Consider the following 25,069-nt stretch of genomic DNA (forward strand, 5'->3'; position numbering starts at 1 on the left):
TCAACCCGTTACACAGCTTATTTCAAGGTGGATATAGAGTTTAGGTTCAGATGAAAATTCAAGATTGAAAAATCAACCTGTTACACAGTTTACATCAAGCTGTAAAAATTTAGCTTGCATTAAAATAATTTTCCCAAGCTTGAAATAAACTGTAATTTCCCTGGAAGGCTGTACAGCAGATGCGCACGCAGCATAGCTTCCATAGACGTCCACAGGAAGCGCCATAAGCGTTTTTAAGCCTTGCACTGACTTTGCTAGGTTTACGGCCATTTTACCTTTGTGACGCGTGTTAATGATTGTTGACTGTTGTGGAGTTTGTTTTATACTGGAAAATAGTTCGGTAAGTGTGTGGCGTCTTCTGCCTTACTGCTACACTGGGTCTGAAGAGGATATTAGTGTATTACTGGTATGTTGGTGCATTTTTCTCTAGTGGCACGCTAATATTACAAATGTTAAATATTATTATGTAACATAAAGAAATATCATATTCTTTTACATAGAAAAATTGAGCCTGGATGAAAGTGAAATGGATTACCAGCTAAGAATACATATTACAAGTTGTTCAGCAAAAAGAGGTCATGTTAAATTAGCTCTCTAGTACGTGGCACCAATAAATTAAGACTCAATGTTATTTTACCTTTTTAAAAACTTGCCTTTTTTGTTCTTTTACATTTCAGTTCCACTGAACTGGTAATTTCTTAAATTCATTTCGATTTCATCTTTTATTTCATTTTGATTCAGGTTTACTCACCAAAAAATAATTGTGGATAGAATAAAACGTCTACATTTTTTTAAACAGTAGTTTCTTTATAATTCAGATTAAATGGCCCTGAAACTGTTAGAAATAGTGATTTGTGGCGTCTTCATGAAGTCATCGCAAAATTACCCAAATTTCATCTTTACTTTAAAAATTTCAAGCAAAAATTTATTTCAAATTACTTTTAAACTCTTTGGAATGAAGTCACCAGAAGCAGCTGCTTACTCAGTGACATTTATACTAGTTAATGATTCTTACTACATCAGTGAGTTTGGAGTTATTTTGCTAATCTGGAGCATAAATTATATTTAGGTTGATCAGTTTCAACTTTTTACATTTTTTATGTTTAGGTATGGCTAACATTTTCTTTTACCTGTTACAGGATCATTATACCGGCAGAGGTCAGCGATATTTGATCCTGCTCTGGTCTGTGTGCTGGGGCCGGAGGGGCTTCAGAATAATTAAATTTTAAAATAAAACAATTTTAAACACTTTGAAAGAGAAAAAATTTAAACATACATGTCTTGATAATTTTTTCTCACACCATTTCCATTCTGATATTTATTTAATTAATTAGGTTCAATGAAGTCAGATTAATAATTATGTAGCTTAAAACAAGCTGTAAATATCAGGCTGTATTCCACATGTGCAGATACAGCTGGAGCCAAACTTGGTAAGTCAAGCTTGAAATATAGCTTGAACTCTGCCAACTTTGATGTTTGTTTCAAGCTTGAATCCAACTAACAGCTTTGATCAAGCTTATATACTTGAACTGTACATCTGGAAACAAGTTTGAAACCGGCTTACTGTGCTATCTGGGATACCTCTCATGGTTCTTATGAAACCTGAAAAAGACAGAGGTAGTATCTTTTTCTTCTTCTTACTGCAATTTATTGCACTATGCTACGCTACCATTTGTAAAAACCATTGTACAAACCAAAATAAGCAACTACTGTTCACTTTCGGTTTCACGAGCGCACTGAACTCAACAGTTTAACTTACTGGCCGCTTGGCGCGCTGCTCGCGCAATAGGCAACGAAATCGAGGCGAAGTGTCACGACTGTTATGTTAGACTGTGCTTAAATTATGTTGTTGTTGTTGTTGTTGTTGTGGTCTTCAGTCCTGAGACTGGTTTGATGCAGCTCTCCATGCTACTCTACCCTGTGCAAGCCTCTTCATCTCCCAGTACCTACTGCAACCTACATCCTTCTGAATCTGCTTAGTGTATTCATCTCTTGGTCTCCCTCTACGATTTTTACCCTCCACGCTGCCCTCCAATACTAAATTTGTGATCCCTTGATGCCTCAGAACAAGTTCTACCAACCGATCCCTTCTTCTGGTCAAGTTGTGCCACAAACTTCTCTTCTCCCCAATCCTATTCAATACTTCCTCATTAGTTATGTGGTCTACCCATCTAATCTTCAGCATTCTTCTGTAGCACCACATTTCGAAAGCTTCTATTCTCTTCTTGTCCAAACTATTTATCGTCCATGTTTCACTTCCATACATGGCTACACTCCATACAAATACTTTCAGAAATGACTTCCTGATACTTAAATCTATACTCGATGTTAACAAATTTCTCTTCTTCAGAAACGCTTTCCTTGCCATTGCCAGTCTACATTTTATATCCTCTCTACTTCGACCATCATCGGTTATTTTGCTCCCCAAATAGCAAAACTCGTTTACTACTTTAAGTGTCTCATTTCCTAATCTAATTCCCTCAGCATCACCCGACTTAATTCGACTACATTCCATTATCCTCGTTTTGCTTTTGTTGATGTTCATCTTATATCCTCCTTTCAAGACACTGTCCATTCCATTCAACTGCTCTTCCAAGTCCTTTGCTGTCTCTGACAGAATCACAATGTCATCGACGAACCTCAAAGTTTTTATTTCTTCTCCATGGATTTTAATACCTACTCCGAATTTTTCTTTTGTTTCCTTTACTGCTTGCTCAATATACAGATTGAATAACATCGGGGATGTTCCACATCCTGGAGGACCTCCTCACTACGGATCAATTGGAATGAAAGTAAATCTAATCTAATCTACAACCCTGTCTTACTCCCTTCCCAACCGCAGCTTCCCTTTCATGTCCCTCAACTGTTATAACTGCCATCTGGTTTCTGTTCAAATTGTAAATAGCATGCCGCTCCCTTTATTTTACCCCTGCCACCTTTAGAGTTTGAAAGAGAGTATTCCAGTCAACATTGTCAAAAGCTTTCTCTAAGTCTACAAATGCTTGAAACGTAGGTTTGCCTTTCCATATTCTTTCTTCTAAGATAAGTCGTAAGGTCATTATTGCCTCACGTGTTCCAGTATTTCTATGGAATCCAAACTGATCTTCCCCCAGGTCGGCTTCTACTAGTTTTTCCATTCGTCTGTAAAGAATTCGAGTTAGTATTTTGCAGCTATGGCTTATTAAACTTATTGTTCGGTAATTTTCACATCTGTCAACACCTGCTTGCTTTGGGATTGGAATTATTATATTCTTCTTGAAGTCTGAGGGTATTTCGCCTGTTTCATACATCTTGCTCACCAGATGGTAGAGTTTTGTCAGGACTGGCTCTCCCAAGGCCGTCAGTAGTTCCAATGGAATGTTGTCTACTCCCGGAGCCTTGTTTCGACTCATGTCTTTCAGAGCTCTGTCAAACTCTTCACGCAGTATTGTATCTCCCATTTCATCTTCATCTACATCCTCTTCCATTTCCATAATATTGTCCTCAAGTACATCGCCCTTGTATAGACCCTCTATATACTCCTTCCACCTTTCTGCTTTCCCTTCTTTGCTTAGAACTGGGTTTCCATCTGAGCTCTTGATATTCATACAAGTCGTTCTCTTATCTCCAAAGGTCTCTTTAATTTTCCTGTAGGCAGTATCTATCTTACCCCTAGTGAGATGAGCCTCTACATCCTTACATTTTTCCGCTAGCCGTCCCTGCTTAGCCATTTTGCACTTCCTGTCGATCTCATTTTTGAGACGTTTGTATTCCTTTTTGCCTGCTTCATTTACTGCATTTTTATATTTTCTCCTTTCATCAATTAAATTCAATATTTCTTTTGTTACCCAAGGATTTCTACTAGTCCTCGTCTTTTTACCTACTTGATCCTCTGCTGCCTTCACTACTTCATCCCTCAAAGCTACCCATTCTTCTTCTACTTTATTTCCTTCCCCCATTCCTGTCAATTGTTCCCTTATGCTCTCCCTGAAACTCTGTACAACCTCTGGTTCTTTCAGTTTATCCAGGTCCCATCTCCTTAAATTCCCACCTTTTTGCAGTTTCTTCAGTTTTAATCTACAGGTCATAAACAATAGATTGTGGTCAGAGTCCACATCTGCCCCTGGAAATGTCTTACAATTTAAAACCTGGTTCCTAAATCTCTGTCTTACCATTATATAATCTATCTGATACCTTTTAGTATCTCCAGGGTTCTTCCATGTATACAACCTTCTTTCATGGTTCTTAAACCAAGTGTTAGCTATGATTATGTTGTGCTCTATGCAAAATTCTACCAGGCGGCTTCCTCTTTCATTTCTTAGCCCCAATCCATATTCACCTACTATGTTTCCTTCTCTCCCTTTTCCTACACTCGAATTCCAGTCACCCATGACTATAAAATTGTCGTCTCCCTTCACTATCTGACTAATTTCTTTTATTTCATCATACATTTCTTCAATTTCTTCGTCATCTGCAAAGCTAGTTGGCATATAAACTTGTACTACTGTAGTAGGTGTGGGCTTCGTATCTATCTTGGCCACAATAATGCGTTCACTATGCTGTTTGTAGTAGCTTACCCGCATTCCTGTTTTCCTATTCATTATTAAGCCTACTCCTGCATTACCCCTATTTGATTTTGTGTTTATAACCCTGTATTCACCTGACCAGAAGTCTTGTTCCTCCTGCCACCGAACTTCACTAATTCCCACTATATCTAACTTTAACCTATCCATTTCCCTTTTTTAATTTTCTAACCTACCTGCCCGATTAAGGGATCTGACATTCCACGCTCCGATCCGTAGAACGCCAGTTTTCTTTCTCCTGATAACGACATCCTCTTGAGTAGTCCCCGCCCGGAGATCCGAATGGGGGACTATTTTACCTCCGGAATATTTTATCCAAGAGGACGCCATCATCATTTAATCATACAGTAAAGCTGCATGCCCTCGGGAAAAATTACGGCCGTAGTTTCCCCTTGCTTTCAGCCGTTCGCAGTACCAGCACAGCAAGGCTGTTTTGGTTATTGTTACAAGGCCAGATCAGTCAATCATCCAGACTGTTGTCCTTGCAACTACTGAAAATGCTGCTGCCCCTCTTCAGGAACCATACTTTTGTCTGGCCTCTCAACAGATACCCCTCCGTTGTGATTGCACCTACGGTACGGCTATCTGTATCGCTGAGGTACGCAAGCCTCCCCACCAACGGCAAGGTCCTTGGTTCATTATAACAACCAGTAAATTACAAAGAATAAACGACGACGACGAACTTCTTCGCTGTCTCAACTATCGTCTCTGGACTGCTGTCACTGTAATACGTCACCATAATACCATTCAAAACATGTTATAAATATTTTGACGTGACGTTGCCGGTCCGTGACGTGACGTTACGTGTAGTGTAGATCGATCTTAAATGTCACATTAGAGTTTGACAGCTTCCGCATGTTGGCAACACTTCCAAATGCACCACCAGATTCAAACTGACCTGCGTCAGCTGTAGTGATTTGTATATTACGTAGTACATACGTTCTACGTTGTTTTGTGAGGGAGAGAAGGTGCCAGCTATGTTGTGGGCGTTAGTTATTTGCGGGACGTTGCTGTTAAAAATATAAAATAATACCGCAAGGGCGTCACGTAGATACATCGAAAGACGGAGACATTAGATATTTCATGTAAATGTTGTCTGCAATGTCGGTGATGCCAAATTAATACCGTACACGTAAACATTAGTACCGTCTCTAACCTTGGAATGCTGTTTACGGGGAAAGATGGAGAGTGGTCCCCAAAAAATATTTGCAGATCATACATTTTACATATTACCTGCCCGTATCGGCAACACAAGACTAACTGTATTGAGAAATAACATTAAAAAAATGGGGGGAACTGTGGCAAAGTGTGCAGAAAAAATGGACAGTTCTTGTATTCGTATAATTGTTGACGAATCTTTCCTTAATAAACCAGACAAGTGTTACGAGATTCTGAAAAGTATGCATGGAGACTGCTTTGATGTGGAAATAGTGACTACGAAATGGCTCAGCAGCTGTTTGAAGGAACGCAAATTACTAGACCCAGAACCGTTTATGTTACATCTAGAGCCCGAACATGGCGAAAAAAAGAACAATGGAGATTCCAACATTAGTCAGAATCAACCAAGTATCGAACGTGAATCGGCACTGAGAACCAATCTAGCAAGTTATGAGCGGTGCATGGATGAGCCAGCCACGCAGTCGTCGCCACCGAAGAAGCAAAAGACAAACATTGAAGCAAGTAGTTTAATCTTGTAATTCAGTTCGTTTATTTGTGTACCTTTCATCCTTTGGCCATCGTTTTGTATTTCTGCTGGATAAGTCCGATGATGCATAACACACGAAACAAACAACTTAAGCTACCATATGTATGAAAATTTATAAAGTTGCAGAGAGTTGTTCAACTCAGAGTTATCTTAAACTTCTTTCTATTTGAGATAAGTAGTGAGGGCAAGTTTCCACACACACCTTTTCATGCTACTCTATCCCATGCAAGCCTCTGCATCTCTAAATAACTAGCTACTGCAACCTACATCCATTTGAATTTGCTTAAGTTACTGTCTTCCTCTACAATTTGTACTCTTCACTCTCTCATGATTCCTTTATGCCTCAGGATGTATGCAAATAACTTATCCCTCATTACTTGAGATGTTCCAGAAATTAATTATTTCCTCAATCCCCATAAGTTACACAGTTTACCCATCAAACCGTCAGCATTCTTCGTAGTTCTATATTTTAAAAGCTACTACTGCCTTCTTCTGCTTGTCTTTTGTGCACATTTCACTTCAGTACAAGATAATCTGGCTGAGCTTCTTGTAGAAATAGTATGGGGAGGGGGACAATCACACCTTGTGGCTACTGGTATCACAGAGGTGCCCACTTTTTTTTAGTCAAGAATTAGCACTTGGGCATCGTGTTATGATGGAAGTTAAAACGCTTTAGAATGCACAGAATATTAAGGTTAGCTTATTTCATCATTATGTTAAAAGGATTGAGTAATAAGGTAGAAGAGCTTCTTGTCTGTTTGGAAAATTTAGAGAGCTATGAAAAGATAGACACAGAGTTAGAGAAGTGAAATATAAAAGATTACACTGTATCATCACACATGAAGAACTAATATGGGAAAAGGAGGCTATTTGGACAACACAAGTTCAAAAACATTGAGATAAGTTGATTTTGTAGTGATCAGCACAAAGAATGGTGCACTTGTGAATTAATACTCAAAAAGAGTTCATTTTTAATTGTAATTGCATATAGATCTTCATTAGGAAAATTTAATCTCAGTAATTGACTTTCCAACAGGGTAGATAAAGACAGTAGGACCCTAAGAGATATTTTATTTGATGGAGGTCAAGCAAGGAAATAATTGTGGCTCGATGCACAGGTAGGATAAATGAGACAGTGCCTTGCAGTATAGATGCTCCTCATACAAAATCAGATAGAATAATTGTTGTTGTTGTGTTCTTCAGTCCCGAGACTGGTTTGATTCAGCTCTCCATGCTACTCTATCCTGTGCAAGCTGCTTCATCTCCCAGTACCTACTGCAACCTACATCCTTCTGAATCTGTTTAGTGTATTCATCTCTTGGTCTCCCTCTACGATTTTTACCCTCCACGCTGCCCTCCAATACTAAATTGGTGCTCTCTTGATGCCTCAGAGCATGTCCTACCAACCGATCCCTTCTTCTAGTTAAGTTGTGCCACAAAATTCTCTTCTCTCCAATCCTATTCAATAGCTCCTCATTAGTTATATGATCTACCCATCTAATCTTCAGCATTCTTCTGTAGCACCACACTTCAAAAGCTTCTATTCTCTTCTTGTCCAAACTAGTTATCGTCCACGTTTCACTTCCGTACATGGCTACGCTCCATACAAATACTTTCAGAAACGACTCCCTGACACTTAAAATCAATACTCGATGTTAACAAATTTCTCTTCTTCAGAAACGCTTTCCTTGCCATTGCCAGTCTACATTTGATATCCTCTCTACTTAGACCATCTTCAGTTATTTTGCTCCCCAAATAGCAAAACTCCTTTACTACTTTAAGTGTCTCATTTCCTAATCTAATTCCCTCAGCATCACCCGACTTAATTCGACTACATTCCATTATCCTCGTTTTGCTTTTGTTGATGTTCATTTTATACCCTCCTTTCATGACACTGTCCATTCTGTTCAACTGCTGTTCCAAGTCCTTTGCTGTCTCTGACAGAATTACAATGTCATCGACAAACCTCAAAGTTTTTATTTCTTCTCCATGGATTTTAATACCTACTCCGAATTTTTCTTTTGTTTCCTTTACTGCTTGCTCAATATACAGATTGAATAACATCGGGGATAGGCTACAACCCCGTCTCACTCCCTTCCCAACCACTGCTTCCCTTTCTTGTCCCTCGACTCTTATAACTGCCATCTGGTTTCTGTACAAATTGTAAATAGCCTTTCGCTCCCTGTATTTTACCCTGCCACCTTCAGCATTTGAAAGTGTATTCCAGTCAACATTGTCAAAAGCTTTCTCTAAGTTTACAATTGCTAGAAACATAGGTTTGCCTTTCCTTAATCTAGCTTCTAAGATAAGTCGTAGGGTCAGTATTGCCTCACGTGTTCGAACATTTGTACGGAATCCAAACTGATCTTCCCCAAGGTCAACTTCTACCAGTTTTTCCATTCATCTGTAGAGAATCTGCGTTAGTATTTTGCATCCGTGACATATTAAACTGATTGTTCGGTAATTTTCACATCTGTCAACACCTGCTTTCTTTGGGATTGGAATTATTATATTCTTCTTGAAGTCTGAGGGTATTTCGCCTGTTTCATACATCTTGCTCACCCGATGGTAGAGTTTTGTCAGGACAGGCTCACCCAAGGCCGTCAGTAGTTCTAATGGAATGTTGTCTACTCCCGGAGCCTTGTTTCGACTCAGGTCATTCAGTGATCTGTCAAACTCTTCACGCAGTATCGTATCTCCCATTTCATCTTCATCTACGTCCTCTTCCATTTCCATAATATTGTCCTCAAGTACATTGCCCTTGTATAGGCCCTCTATATACTCTCTCCTCCTTTCTGCTTTCCTTTCTGCTTAGAACTGGGTTTCCATCTGAGCTCTTGATATTCATACAAGTGGTCCTCTGTTCTCCAAAGGTCGCTTTAATTTTCCTGTAGGCAGTATCTATCTTACCCCTAGTGAGATAAGCCTCTACATCCTTACATTTGTCCTCTAGCCATCCCTGCTTAGCCATTTTGCACTTCCTGTCGATCTCATTTTTGAGACGTTTGTATTCCTTTTTGCCTGCTTCATTTACTGCATTTTTATATTTTCTCCTTTCATCAATTAAATTCAGTATTTCTTCTGTTACCCAAGGATTTCTACTAGCCCTCGTCTTTTTACCTACTACGTCCTCTGCTGCCTTCACTACTTGATCTCTCAAAGCTACCCATTCTTCTTCTACTGTATTTCTTTCCCACATTCCTGTCAATTGTTCCCTTATGCTCTCCCTGAAACTCTGTACAACCTCTGGTTCTTTCAGTTTATCCAGGTCCCATCTCTTTAAATTCCCACCTTTTTGCAGTTTCTTCAGTTTTAATCTACAGTTCATAACCAATAGATTGTGATCAGAGTCCACATCTGCCCCTGGAAATGTCTTACAATTTAAAACCTGGTTCCTAAATCTCTGTCTTACCATTATTTAATCTATCTTAAACCTGTCAGTATCTCCATTCTTCTTCCATGTATACAACCTTCTTTTATGATTCTTGAACCAAGTGTTAGCTATGATTAAATTGTGCTCTGTGCAAAATTCTATCAGGCGACTTCCTCTTTCATTTCTTAGCCCCAATCCATATTCACCTACTGCATTTCCTTCTCTCCCTTTTCCTACTACCGAATTCCAGTCACCCATGACTATAAAATTTTCGTCTCCCTTCACTATCTGAATAATTTCTTTTATTTCATCATACATTTCTTCAATTACTTCATCATCTGCAAAGCTAGTTGGCATATAAACTTGTACTACTGTAGTAGGCATGGGCTTCGTGTCTATCTTGGCCACAATAATGCGTTCACTATGCTGTTTGTAGTAGCTTACCCGCACTCCTATTTTTTTTTTATTCATTATTAAACCGACTCCTGCATTACCCCTATTTGATTTTGTATTTATAACCCTGTATTCACCTGACCAGAAGTCTTGTTCCTCCTGCCACCGAACTTCACTAATTCCCAGTATATCTAACTTTAACCTATCCATTTCCCTTTTTAAATTTTCTAACCTACCTGCCTGATTAAGGGATCTGACGTTCCACGCTCTGATCCATAGAACGCCAGTTTCTTCTCCTGATAACAACATCCTCTTGAGTAGTCCCCACCCGGAGATCCGAATGGGGGACTATTTTACCTCCGGAATATTTTACCCAAGAGGACATCATCATCATTTAATCATACAGTAAAATTGCATGCCCTCGGGAAAAATTACAGCTGTAGTTTCCCCTTGCTTTCAGCCATTCGCAGTACCAGAACAGCAAGGCCAGTTTGGTTAGTTTTAAAAGGCCAGATCAGTCAATCATCCATACTGTTGCCTGTGCAACTACTGAAAAGGCTGCTGCCCCTCTTCAGGAACCATACTTTTGTCTGGCCTCTCAACAGATACCCCTCCGTTGTGGTTGCACCTAAGGTACGGCTATCTGTATCACTGAGGCACGCAAGCCTCCCCACCAACGGCAAGGTCCATGGTTCTCGGGGGGGGGCATAGAATAATTAATTATGCCAAAGCAAATATGCACATGTCAGAAATCAGTAATTCTGGCAACAGACTTTTGGCTATATGGAATGTAGTGAAATGAGAGACAGAACAACCAGCCAAAGAACAGGGTAACATCAGTATTGACTTAAATGGAAGGGGTATAAATGATGAGTCATAGGTAGAAAATGTGTTTTAATAATACTTTCCTAAATGTAGTGGAAAATATAGGGACAAGCAGTTGAAGTGGAAAAAGCATTGCAGTATGCTGAAAATGCAAATCTCATGAAATTCAATCCTATGAGTGTATGATCAATTGCTCCCTCTCAAATTAAGGTTAATTATATATTCACTCAAAAATAAAATCTCAGGTGGATTTGATGATGTTTCCAACAGAGTACTAAAGATTTGTTCCTATATAATAAGCCCTGCCTTATCCGAAATATGTAGGCCAAAGCATCTCTTACTCAGCATGTTTGTACAGAGACTGAAATAAGCTATTGTTAAACTTCTGTGTAAGAAAGGTAATAAGAGATGTCAACAGCTACCAACCTGTTTTGCTACTGACACCATTTTTCAAAATTTTTGAGGTGGTGTATTGTAGAATAGTATTCCACCTGAGCAACAATATTATCCTCAGTAAATCAAAGTTTGTATTTCAGGAGAGTTATTCAACTGAGAATGCGATTTGCACATTCACTTACCAAATTTTACAAGCATTAAGTAACAAAACAGCACTGATTGGTGTTTTTTGTGTCTTATCTAAGACATTAGACAGTGTGAACCACAATATCTGCCTAGATGAACTGAGGTTTTATGGAATTGATGGTATAACCAATTTGTGGATAATGTCATATACAACAGAGAGAATACAGAGAGTTGTTCTTTGTAATTCAACCAATATGGGGAGCTTTCTCTGACTGAGGAGAAATCACATATGTAGTTCCCCAAGCCTCAATCTTAGATCCATCAGTGTTCCTCATATATGTAGATGATCTTCCATCTAATATACAACAAGCAGAATTATTTTTTTTGTGGAATACATTAGTATTGTAATCACTCAAGCATACATACCGCAAGACAAGAAGTGGTAAACAATATTCTCAACAGTGTTATTGACTGGTTTTCTGATAATGGTCTCATTCTCAATTTTAAATTCTGCACATCTAGATGTACTGTGTTAAATGTGAGTGTAACACACAGTGAGGAAATAATAAGTAGGGTAAAAAAAAAAAAAAAGAGAAACACCTTTGGTGTCCATATTGATGAGAATTTAAACCAGAAAGAGTGCATTTTAGAACTCTTAAAACAATGTACTTCACCCACATTTACACTCACAATCATTGCAGTTCTTGGGGAGAGACAAATCAGTAAATTGACATATTTTATATATTTTCATTCAATAATGTCATATGGAATAATGCTCTGAAGAAACTGATCTTCAAGAAAGTAAGTCTTCATTGCTCAAAAATGTGCTGTAATAATATTATGTGGTGCTCACCCAAGATCATTTTGCAGACATCAGTTTAAGAAGTTCTGCATTATGACTACTCCTTCACACAGTATATTTGTTCCCTCATGAAGTATGTTGTAAGTAATCCACTGCGGATCTAAATGAACAATGATGTACTTAATTACACTACCAGAAGAAAAAAAAGACATTCATTACTCCACATTAGGGTTGTCCTTAGCACAAAAAGTAGTGAACACTGCTCCAGCCAAAACTTTTGATATCACTTATCCAGTGAAATGTCTGACAGAGAGCAAAGTCAAATTTGAAAACAGACTAAAAACGTTTTTCCTTCACAACTCCTATTTCCTAGTAATGAGTGTATGGCATCGTTGGCCAGGAGGCCCCACCCGGGGAAGTTCGGCCACCAAGTGCAAGTCTTATTTCAGTCAACGCCACATCGGGTGACTTGCGCGTCAGTGATGAGGGTGAAATGATGATGAGGTCAACACAACACCCTAGATTAAAACTGTGTGCCAGACTGAGACTAGAACTCAGGACCTCTGCCTTTCGCAGGCAAGTGCTCTACCATCTGAGTTACCAAGCATGATTCACGAACTGTCCCCACAGCCTCAAGGTAGGAGACGAGATACTGATGGGATTGAGGCTGTGGGAATGGTTCGTGAGTCATGCTTGGGTACCTCAGATGGTAGAGCAGTTGCCCGCAAAAGGTAAAGGTCCGTAGTTCAAGTCTCGGTCTGGCACACAGTTTTAATCTGCCAGGAAGTTTCAGTTGTTAGCCTCTTCTGAAACACCCAATTACCTCTGGTTCTTTCAGTTTGTCCAGATCCCTTCTCATTGATTTCCTACCTTTTTGCAATCTTTTCATTTTTAATCTATGGTTCAGAGTCCACATCTGCCTTGGGAAGTGTTTTGAAGTTTTAAGATGCAATTTTGAAATCTCTATCATACTATTACACAATTTGTTTTGAAACTTTCCTGTGTCTCCAGGTCTCTTCTATGTATACAGCAGTATTTCATGATTATTGAACTAAGTGTTAGCGACGATTAAATTATGCTCAGTGCAAAATCTGTCATTCCTTTCCTCTATCCATGTTCCACTATTTTTCTTCTCATCTTTTTCTAATTTGAAGTTCAGATTGTATATAAATTTTTATTCCTCTTAACTATCTGAATAATTTTTTCTTCTCATCATACATTCTTTCAATTTCTTCATCATATGCAGAGCTAGTTGGCTTATAAACTTGTACTAATGTGGTGGGTGCTGGCTTTGTGCTTATCTTGGCTACAATAATGTGTTCACTATGGTGTGCATAGGAGCTTATCTGCATTCCTATTTTCTTATTCATTATTAGACTTCCTCTTGCACTACCCCTATTTGATTTTGTATTTGTAACTCTTACTCACTTCACCAAAAGTCCTGTTCATGCTGCCTCTGTATTTTGCTAATTCCCACTAGTATACCTAATTTCAATCTGTCCATTTCCTTATTCAAATTATCTAGCCTGCCTACCTGAATAAGAGACCTAAGATTCCACATTCTGAGCTGTAGAATGCCCCTTATGTTTTTCCTGGTGAGCACGTCCTTTTGAGGAGTCCCACATGAAATCTGAATGGGGGACTATTTACCCAAAAGGATGTCATCATTATTTAACCAAAGCTGCCGCCTCTCACGAAATGTAACTGCTGTAGTTTCCTCTCACTTTTGGTAGTTCGCAGTAACCACATAGCAAGACCAGATCAGTCGGTCATACAGGCTGTTGCCCCTACAACTGCTGAAAGACAGCTGTTTGTCTTCTGTCCTCTGCAGAGATATCCCTCCATTGTGGCTGCACCTACAGTACAGCTATCCGTATCTTTGAGACATGCAATCCACCCCATTTCGGCAAGATCCTTGAGTCATAGGGGGACTTACCTGACAATAGGAATAAAACTTTTACAAAATAACTAATTTTGATGCAGATACTTCGAGTCCCATGGTTAATAGGAAAAAGAAATTTGCTTTTCAAATATTTAAGGTAAAGTTAGCTAAGAAAAAAGTCCTGCTGGTTAAAGCTGTAATGTTTCTCCTTGCAAAATATGCAATAAAAAAGGAATAACTGACTAGAGTTTTCATATTTCCCACACACAGCATGTGATTAGCATCCCCAAAAGAGACTTAATTACATTGACATTAATGGGTTCCCTTAAAGTTTGCATGGTAGGGATGTGGAGGAAGATTGTAGTTATACTCAATATAGTTGACCGTTGTGAAGAAGCATGTACTCCCTCTCACAATGTGGCAACAATACTGGCTTGGAGTATCTTGTTGGAGAGGATGTGATGTCTGCCATTTACAATGTTTGTAGTGTTCCAGACAGATAGCCACATTGCTCTTTATGTGGCCTTAAAAATATGAGTGACGAACTTTCTCATTTGAGTTGATTCCTTCTGGAATTGTGTAGGTTGTTAGTTAATTCACAGCTTGTTGAAGGAGTCTTTTACACATGAGGATAGTCAAATTAAGGTGCTTTAGGAGTCTGTAGTGATTGATATTGTGTCCCAACTTGTCTGTCAGCCAAATCAAAGGGCTTCCCGCGTTGCAGCAGCTTCTGATTTGTATATGGTGGCAGCTTTTGGCAAACTGTAATGCCCGACATACTGTAATTGTAAGTAGAACAAAATGTGGCACATTTCAGTTAGTCTTAAGGAGAGCAGATTTTCTTGATGGCTCACAGAACGCCTGTGCACTGGGTGGTGCAGTATTTTTAAGAGACAGCTGCTTGTATTTTCATGTGTGACTGATGCATTGTTGTTGTGGCTCACAAATTCATGTGCTGGCTCACTAGAAAAGTGCAGACATCAGGGGCGGGGCGGTAATGACGCCCAAGAAATGGGCCATGGTCTTTGCACCCATGCTGCGAAAAAACACAGTTGCAAGCCACGGACCCAACATGTTTATGCCGGCAAAGAGTTGCTATCCAGCTTCGCTGCCCAGGCTGTGATTTCTGATCTGTTTTAACAAATTGCGTTCATTTGTTTGTGGCTGATGATGTCTTAGTGCCACTAATGGTTTGCAGAGTTGAAATCCCATGTCTCTGTTAGTTATGTGTATTTTGACAGCTTTTTTAATGATGGAGTCCCAGTATGTGGAGGGGATGAGAGAGAGGATCCTGGTTTCTCCATACTGCCTTCTGTATCCATGTTAAGGCAGTGTTCAGCAGCAACAGATTTTTCTGGCTGACATAGTCTGGTGTGACTTCTATGTTAATTGCGTCCATCCTTAACAGTGTGACATGTCTAGCCAGTGTATGATATACCGCACTGACACAGGATTTTATATATTCCTGGTCTTAGACATAGGTCATCTTTACACTGATGTCGAGGGTGGAACATACTTAATTCAATGTTTTTTGAATAGTCTGTCAATTTTAAAGGGAAAACCATCAACATAAGGTAGGAAAAATCATCCTCATGGAGTTTACTGTTTCTGTGGATTTCTCTTGAGGTTTAGTGTGTGATAGTCGAAATGCATTGCAAAACTGTTTATCAGAGTACATGTTCTGAACAAACACAGAGTGGAGATGGTTGTGCTCTGCTGATAAGCTCTCTGAATCTGAGATAGCTCTAACCCTGTGAACAAGAGTCCATAATACACTGCTGCATTGTTTGCACGATAACAGTAGTAGTTTGTAAGTACAGGTTGGTGTGCATAGGTTCATGAAACACAGTGTGACCCAAAGAAACACCATCTTTTCTATGAACCTTGACATCCAGCTGAGGGTATCTCCATTCGCGTGCAATTCCACGACGAAGCAAATGCTCAGATGGAGGGAGTTATGGTACTCCAAATGTGAGGGTAGCGGTGGTGTCTTGTGTGGCCATTTCCACGATCATTTTTTACAAAAGGCTATTATTCCTGAATGTGCTGACAATTGGTACGCAGAGGATGCTGAAGGCTGTGGAGCACACGTAGCAGGCACTGTTGGTGAACAGATAGCTGGCCTGTCAGAAACATGTTTGTTGACATTTATTAACAGAGTTGGTGAGGCACGTCTCTTACTTCAGTAAGTAAAGTCTTGACTTAAAAAGCTCTCATGGCCCCAACACAAAGTCAAAGTACTGTACCAGCAATGTTTTATACATGTTGAAAAATGAAGCACCCATAATGGAAAACTGACCTGATAGGCCTAAATGTTATATAAATATTTGTTGCTATTTTAGAGTCAGTTCCCTACCATGCAGTTGTGATACTTCTCAAAATGTTCAGCCATTGTGGAACATTTTGTATGAAGTATTCAATATGCTGGTGGCAACTAAATCTATAAACTGAAAATCAACTCTTAAAAATTAGACATGCGGACCCAACAGGAAATTCTAGTTAATGCCGCCAATTTCTGGGTAAGTGATGTACAAGCTACTGCTACAGTTTTTGATTTGTAGTGAATAAACCACTCACATATTTGAGTCGTAGCTACATCCATTCTCCAGCTAACCGCACCTAGTGAAGCTATGGTTAGCAAAAAGACACACATCACCAGCATACTGGAGTCTTTTAGCTTATGGTAACACAGGCAATATGTGAGCAGGCACACATATTGCCAAGGTTGTTTTGATTATGCTGCAGAAGTTCTGTTAAGAAGCCCCTAAACATCCTCCTTACAGTCCCAATAATTCCCAATACAACTTCCATATTTTTGGAGCCCTGAAGAAAAACATTCATGCCCATCAAAAGGTGCATATCTGGGTACAATCACAATTCCCTACACAGCCGCAAACACTTTTCCATGAAGATGCCGACTATCTTGTCTCTTGGATAAATTTATTGACAGTTATGGTATTTTGAAATTAGTTTTGAAATAATAAACAGTTTCCTTACTTTTTTTCTATCTGTTTCATTTTCATTTGACTGCTCCTTGTATATCAGATGAAGATGCAGGAAGGTGTTGATGGCATAAATGAGTTTATAATGAAAACCAAGTAGCTAGTTTTAGCTTCTTTGACAGTAAGTGGATGTCTGCTTGGTACCTGTGGTGTGCGTACTGTAAGACCTTCGGTACACACACCGTCAGATTATTTGACTTGTCGCTCTAACGAAGTAGGTGAGTGTCAGCAATATGTCTCGTGGTCTTATTGTGGCGTGTTTATCTTCTGCCGTTAGGTCAGACGATAGAAATGCCACTTGCACGCTTAGAGTAGCAGATTGACGGTCACCAACTTTAAACAGAACTTGATTAATTTTCACACACATTTATTAAAATAATAAAAATCATAGACCTTACTTAACTTGATTCTGGATGCTATTTACAATTGACAATCTGAAGTTCCTTTGGTCTTGGTACGTTAATCTTATTCTCAAATAGCTCTGATACTTGAGAAAGTGCCTATACATTTCTCTTCATGGCTATGTACAGGAATATGATAATCTTATTATGCGCAGACTGAAACTTGACTATAGACTAATGCAGACTGACTCATCGGAGGTCTGTACACTCGTTATAATACCTTGAGCATTCAGGTATCACTGCGCGAGAGTGATCCGCGAGGAGAAAAGGTTCTACGTTAGCAGTGATCTCATTGGCTGCGTTGCATATTAATACGCGGATCGGCAGAAGCAGAATTTGATCAGTCTCTAAAATAGCGCCATCTCGTAGTGCAGAGACGGACGAGCGCTGCGCCTGCGCTGTTGTGCTTTGCGGGGCGCGCTCTAGTGGGAAAGTGGTGTATGCGCTGACTACGCGGAACTATGTACACAACAGTACCACAGCTTCACTATATGCAGGCAGTCTGAGACTAAAGTAACTATGAGGCAGATAGGCAAGTAGGCTTTCATGACACAGTAGAAATAGCTCTCAGCTACGGTCACGTGGTAAAAGCACTGTCTGTCCCTGATTCCAGTAGAGTCATGTTGTCCAAAATGCTGTTTCCTCTCTTAATTCCGTATCATAAATTCATCTGCTATTATGTTTTTATTATTTGTTAATAGGAGCATACACAAGAGTATCATGATCTCTAGTGCTCTTCAAACTCCAAATCAGGTAATTTTATTTACTTAATTTACCCTGTCAAGGTATCCCTTTAATCAGGTACTCCATTAATCTTTGTTATTTGAAATGTGAATTTAAAAGTTTTTTTTTTTTTAATTTTTTGCATATAATTTTCTTCAAAGTTACGTAATTTTTGTATTTTAGGTACCCTATAGGACTCCTTTACTGGTTATCCCATTGTGGCTTGCTACTGTGCTCCCACAGAGTGAACCTCTGCCTCTGTAGACCTACACATCCATACTGCTTTGGTTTCAGATTTTGCCTTCAAAAGTAAAATAATTGTGGTTCAGGATGTGGTTGGCTAAGAGGATTAAGAAAGAGGTGGTGGGTTCCATATCAGGAGAACATTGGGAATGGTAGTGTTCCAAGGCCGCAAGACCATGGATGAGGGGAATGTTGGTGTACAATGTTTCGTATCCACAGTGATGGGCCCTAGTTGTTTTTGCATCCTAAAACAAAACAAAACAGAACAGTATCCACAGTGACCAACAAGGAATCTGATGGTAATGAGACAAGAACAGTGGAAAGATGGTGAAGAAAGTTAGCAGTGTCTTGGCAGTAGGATGGGAGCTTGTGAACAACAGTTTGGGGGTGAAAGTCTTCAGAGGCAGAGATTCTTTTATGGGAGCACTGCAACAAGCCATGATGGGACAACCAGTACAGAGTTGTGTGGATTTTGGAGAGTATAAAAAAGGCAGGAGTGGGGGGGGGGGGTTGCTGATATGAAGAGGAAGATGGTTTCAGGTGTCTGCTACTGGGATGGATGTGAAGCCTGGAGTTATTTCTAGTCATTTTGATACCTCCCCCCATCAAATCCCTCATAGTTGTCTGATTATGCCTTGCTCACTTAACTCCACCTTCCACAATGCCAAAAACTTTGTCCAACCTCTGTGACACACTGCTTCTGAACACCCGTCCCCCAACACTATTGTCAGTCTTTCAGCTGAAACTCTGACCCCTGCAGAATCCTCAGTGTTTTTGAAACACCTCATCTGTAGCCCAAAACCTAAGTACAGTCATGCTGAACTTCCAAAGGGCCAATTTTCCTTTACGGATTCTTAGTTCTTTATCGTGCCCCCCGCTGACAACAGCCAGCCAAAAACTCAAGGAAGACCCTTGTTTTAAACAGTTCTAATGTATCTCCAGCTGTGATCTTCCTCCCCTTTCATCCAGTCATCCCCAGGTAATATTTTAAAAATTTCTCACTTCCAGCCTTCCTTCGTAAAATCCTCCCCACAGAATACAGCATCACTGATATGGAGCACACGGGTATCTGTTGCATGAAAATCAATGCAGACCTTATCATCCATCCTGTGGACAAAGGCTCCACCAGTGTGGTCATGAACTTCAATGACTGTAGCTGACCCCTCTGCATACTAGCCTTAAGACCTGATCCAATCCTACGAGTCCAGTATAACTTAAGCAGCTCCTCGAGGTCTTAGGTCCATCGCAAAACCAAACACCTGAATACACCTGCCTCATCACACTAGCAACCCAGTCTCCACTCTCCTACATTTTAACCTACTCCACAACCCCCCCCCCCCCCCCCTCCAAGGTCATACCATTGCAGCTGGTTCAGTGCTTCCACAGACTGAACCTTTACCTTAGGTGACCAACATCTTGAAACTGTAGTCTGTAAACTTTCATTCTACATCCGAGACACCACTCATTTCCTTCACCAACTTTCCACAGTCCCTATCCTGTTACCACCAGACTCATTGTAGGTCACAAACATCGTCCAAGCCCATTGTCGTGCATTCGTGGGCAGGGGGAAAAAGCCTTTCCCATTGTCATCCTATAGCAAACCCACCACTTTTTTCTTTATCCTTCTGTCCAGCCACATCCAGATTGACAGTTGTTTCACTTTTGAAGGCCCAATCTATAACAATCTAGAACAGTTTGTAACACAACTTCTGTTGAGTTTGAATTTTGAGTTGTTGCAGAGTTAAATGGGCATGATAATTTCAAAACTGTAGCTAGTTTTCTTCTAACATGCCAAGTTTCTTCTGTACACCTTGTGTGAATGTGGTCCCTCTCTGCAGGATTGAGCACGGTTGCTGGTGAGGGGAGGGATGAATGACACAATTTTAGACTAGTGACAGGTTTGCGTTGTCTAGACCAGTTGAATGACAGTTGAGCTACTGTAGTGAGACTATATGTATCACTCTGATATAGTGAAGCACATTCTGATGTGTAGTCAGAGTTCGTGTTTGTATAATAGGTTAGCAGTGTTTAGTTGAACTGGAACCTTTCCTTATGTCTGCCTCTGGCAGTCTGCACTTTAATGACTAAACAGCCTCAATTCATTTTGTTATATGTTTGCCAGTTTTACTATTCCCAGTCAAAGGACAAACATCAGTACATTTGTCAGGCAAACCTATTTTAATGTGAAAATTGGTGATGATCAATCATGGGCTCCCCACAAAATGTGCAAGCAGTGTGCCAAGTGTTTACGGGTGTGAACGAAGAGAGCATGTGATTGTGATAAACTTTCATTTGAAGATCATATAATTCCCTACCCCCCCTGGCTAAGAACCTGAGAAAATTCAGGTCCTGTGTACAATAACTACGTGGGTCAGAGGCTTCCAGCCAGTCATGTGTTGACCAGCCTGGTGTGGCAGTTGAAAATTGCAAAACGAAAAACATTTCATGTTCAATAAATTATTCACACAGGAGAATCGCACAAACATACTGTTGTTTGACCATCAAACAGACTCCCATATGGACAACATAGAATTAAGCATCCTTGAAATAGAGAAACAACTGAAGGAATTGAAAACAAATGTCACCAGTTCCAGACGGAATCCGAACTCAGTTTTTCAGAGTGCTCTATGGCATTGACCCTCTTATTTAGCTTGCACTTATCATCAATCTCTCATCCAGTGCACAGTTCCAAGCAGCTGGAAAAAAACACAGATGACTCCTGTGTGTAAGAAGGGCAAAACAATGGATCCACAAAATTACCCCCCCCCCCCCCCTGCGGGTTCGGAGGTTAGAATAGGCCCGCGGTATTCCTGCCTGTCGTAAGAGGCGACTAAAAGGAGTCTCACATGTTTCGGCCTTATGAGATGGTCCCCTCTCGGGTTTGACCTCCATCTTTCCAAATTATTCCGAAGAGCGAGCCAATTGGGGACGGGCGCCTTACATGGTGCACTGTATCCGTCGTGCATTGAGACCTTTAGCCGGCTTTTTCGTCATTGCAATGGTGTCCCGCTTGTTTTCCATCTCTTTGGCGAGGATCCGTCCCTGGGTGCGATTCCCACGCTGCACTCTGCAGTGTTGCTTTTAACTGCGACGACGACCTTGGACATTTTTGCACCTAAGATCCAGCACGGTAGCCAGTCCGTTGTGGTGGGGCCGCCATGTACCCTGTTGGTTGTAGCCCCCTGACAACACAGGGATCGCTCTACTGATGCCTGCGCCGTTAACTCCCCACGTATGCCAAGGAGTAGATGCCCATCTCCCTGGGGCATCAGGACTCCCGGCAATGGCCATCCTGCCAGGTGGCTATTGCTGCGGCTGGGTGGCGCCCGTGGGGAGGGCCCTTGGTCGGAGTAGGTGGCATCAGGGCGGATGACCCGCAATGAAGCGTGGTACATCATCTCTCGCTGGCGGCCAGCCACCAGCAGTCTCTAAGCGTTCGAGGGCTCATTTTAAAGCTAATGTTTATGACCCCAAATCGTTCCCCTCCCTGGCCACACCATGGGAGGAACGAAAGGCAATGAATGACAGTGACGTGTCTTCGCCCAGGTATCTCGTCTGTACCAGAGCTGGTGGTGACTCGTTTCTATCCCTGAAGCCTCATTTCTTTGTAGAGCATTTAGAGGACCAGTTTGGGGAGGTGGAGGGCTTGTCCAAAATGCGCTCTGGGTCAGTTTTGGTAAAAACGGCATCCTCTGCCCAGTCACGCAGGTTACTTGCTTGTGACAAGTTGGGGGATGTTAACGTTACCATCACCCCACATAAGAGTTTAAATATGGTCCAGGGTATTATTTTCCATCGGGACCTACTTTTGCAGTCTGATGACGAGCTGCGCGCCAATTTAGAGCGCCGTGGTGTACATTTCGTCCGGCGCGTTCATCGGGGTCCGAGGGACAATGAGGTAGCTACCGGTGCCTTCATCTTGGCCTTCGAAGGTGATACATTACCAGAGAAGGTGAAGGCGATGGTCTACCGATGTGACGTCAAACCCTATATCCCTCCCCCGATGCGGTGCTTTAAGTGCTGGAAGTTCGGTCACATGTCCTCTCGCTGTACTTCTAGCCTCACATGTTGAGATTGTGGACGCCCATCTCATCCTGATACACCATGTGCCCCGCCTCCCATCTGTGTCAACTGCGGGGAGCACCATTCACCTTGCTCGCCAGACTGCAGAATCTTCCAGAAAGAACGTAAGATCATGGAATATAAGACCCTGGACCGACTGACCTACACTGAGGCTAAGCGGAAATTTGAACGGCTACATCCCGTGCGCATGATGTCATCTTATGCCTCCACTGTCACTCCTGCTCCAGCTCCTTCAGCTGCAAGTCATACTGTCAGCTCTCAGAGTCAGAGGACCTCACCTGCCCCCTTGACGATGGGGGCCCCTTCTCTCGCTGTTGCTCCCACACCATCTGCCTCGGGAGCAGCACCCACTAAACCGCTGGGCACACCAGTCCCCACTTCTAAGCCGGAGAAGCGTAAGTCTTCTTCGGCTTCTCTCGCTCGGAAGGGATCCCTTGGGTCACTCCCTTCCCAGGTTCCTACCAGCGGCACAGCAGACACCAACCAGTGGCTGCAGACGCCACAGGTCGCTGGTCGACGGCTTCGCGATCCTCTTTGGTCCCGGAGACTGACTCCATAAGCCCTCTCAACAACGGCAACCAAAGGAACAGCGAGAGAAAACGACTTTGAAGACCCCTAAGACCAAGACCCCTGCGGTGGCACCTACTCCACCGCTACCTAAGCTCTGCGTCTGACGATTAGGTGGAGATCCTTGCGTCCGCTGAGGACCTCGATCTCGCCGGTCCCTCAGACACAATGGATAGCACTTGCACGGGTGCTCCATCGGAGGCAGCAGGTGACCCAGCGGCGTAATCTGCCTTCCCAGTCCCGTCACGCCTTTCTCCACCATGGACAATACCATCCTCCAGTGGAACTGCAGTGGTTTCTTCCACCATCTAGCTGAGCTCCGCCAACTTATCAGCCTTCACCCTTTCTTCTGCATTGCTCTTCAGGAAACTTGGTTTCCAGCAATGCGAACCCCCGCCCTCCGTGGCTATTGGGGTTATTATCAGAACCGGGCAGCATATGAAAGGGTGTCTGGTGGCGTCTGCCTCTATGTCCTTCACTCTCTGCACAGCGAGTCTGTCCCTCTCCACACACCTTTAGAGGCTGTCGCTGTTCGGGTGTGGACGCCAGAGGCTGTTACCGTCTGCAGTCTTTACCTTCCACCGGATGGTGATGTCTCGCAGCATGTCCTGGCTGCGCTGATAGCCCAATTGCTGCCACCTTTCTTGCTATTGGGCGACTTCAATGCCCATAACCTTCTGTGGGGTGGGTCAGTGGAAACAGGTCGAGGCGCCACCGTTGACCATTGACCTTTCAATCTGTAGCCCTAGCCTCTTACCGTCTGTCCAATGGAGTGTGCATGACGACCTGTGTGGTAGTGACCACTTTCCGATCTTTCTGTCACTACCACAGCGTCACTCTTCTGGGCGCCCTAGCAGATGGGCTATGAATAAGGCTGACTGGGACTTGTTCTCCTCCACTGCCGCTATTGAGCCTCTCTCTAATGACGACATTGATGCGGTGGTTCAATCGGTCACCACCGGCATCGTTACTGCCGCCGAATCTGCCATTCCCCGTTCCTCTGGGTCCCCTCGGTGGCAGACTGTGCCTTGGTGGTCGCCTGAGATCGCTGCAGAGATTAAAGATCACCGGCGGTCGCTACAGCGTCACAAGCGACATCCCTGCATTGAACACCTCATCACCTTCAAACGGCTGCAAGCGCAGGCCCGCCGCCTTATCCGCCAAAGCAAGCAGGAGTGCTGGGAGCGGTATGTGTCCACCATTGGCCTCCATGTCTCTCCATCGCAGGTCTGGGCCAAGATCCGACGCCTCTATGGCTATCGGACCCCTGTCGGCGTCCCTGCGCTCTCACTGAATGGAGCAGTTTGTACAGGCTCCGGCGTCATTGCAAACCGCTTAGCAGAGCATTTTGCTATGAGTTCCACTTCTGCGAATTACCCCCAGGCCTTCCGCTCCATTAAAGAGCGGATGGAACGTCGGAGCCTTTCTTTTCGCACCCACACTTCTGAATCCTACAATGCTCCATTCAGTGAGTGGGAATTTCACAGTGCCCTTGCCGCTTGCCCTGATACCGCTCCCGGGCCAGATAGCATCCACTGTCAGATGCTGAAACACCTTTCAGTGGACTGCAAGCGACGCCGCCTCGACCTGTACAACCGTCTCTGGGTCGAGGGTGAGTTTCCGTCGCAATGGCGGGAGAGCATTGTCATCCCCGTTTTGAAACCGGGCAAGAGTCCTTTGGAGGTGGGCAGCTACCGTCCCATTAGCCTCACCAACGTTCTTTGCAAGTTGCTTGAACGGATGGTGAGCCGGCGCTTGAATTGGGTACTGGAGTCTCGGGGCCTTCTGGCTCCATCTCAGGGTGGGTTCCGTAAAGGCCGCTCTGCCGCCGACAATCTGGTGAGCCTGGAGTCGGCCATCCGTACTGCCTTTGCCCGCCGTCAGCACCTGGTCGCTGTCTTTTTCGACATGCGGAAGGTGTACGATACGATGTGGCGTCATCACATCCTTTCCACGCTTCATGGATGGGGTCTTCGGGGCCCTCTG

At 42.3% G+C, this 25,069-nt stretch overlaps 1 protein-coding gene across 3 annotated transcripts in view; it reads left to right on the top strand.

Annotated features, from left to right (window-relative positions):
- Nucleotides 1-5,491: 5,491 nt before the first annotated feature.
- LOC126195125 (DNA polymerase lambda-like) overlaps nt 5,492-25,069 on the top strand; it is a 166,824-nt gene continuing 147,246 nt past the window's right edge. For all 3 annotated transcript variants that reach the window (XM_049933617.1, XM_049933619.1, XM_049933618.1), the window contains exon 1: nt 5,492-6,238. In XM_049933617.1, the coding sequence (XP_049789574.1) occupies nt 5,744-6,238 (495 nt within the window). In that variant the 5' untranslated portion in view covers nt 5,492-5,743. The remainder of the gene's footprint in view (nt 6,239-25,069) is intronic.

The sequence above is a fragment of the Schistocerca nitens genome, chromosome 7, assembly GCF_023898315.1.
Source record: "Schistocerca nitens isolate TAMUIC-IGC-003100 chromosome 7, iqSchNite1.1, whole genome shotgun sequence".
Taxonomy (NCBI): domain Eukaryota; kingdom Metazoa; phylum Arthropoda; class Insecta; order Orthoptera; family Acrididae; genus Schistocerca; species Schistocerca nitens.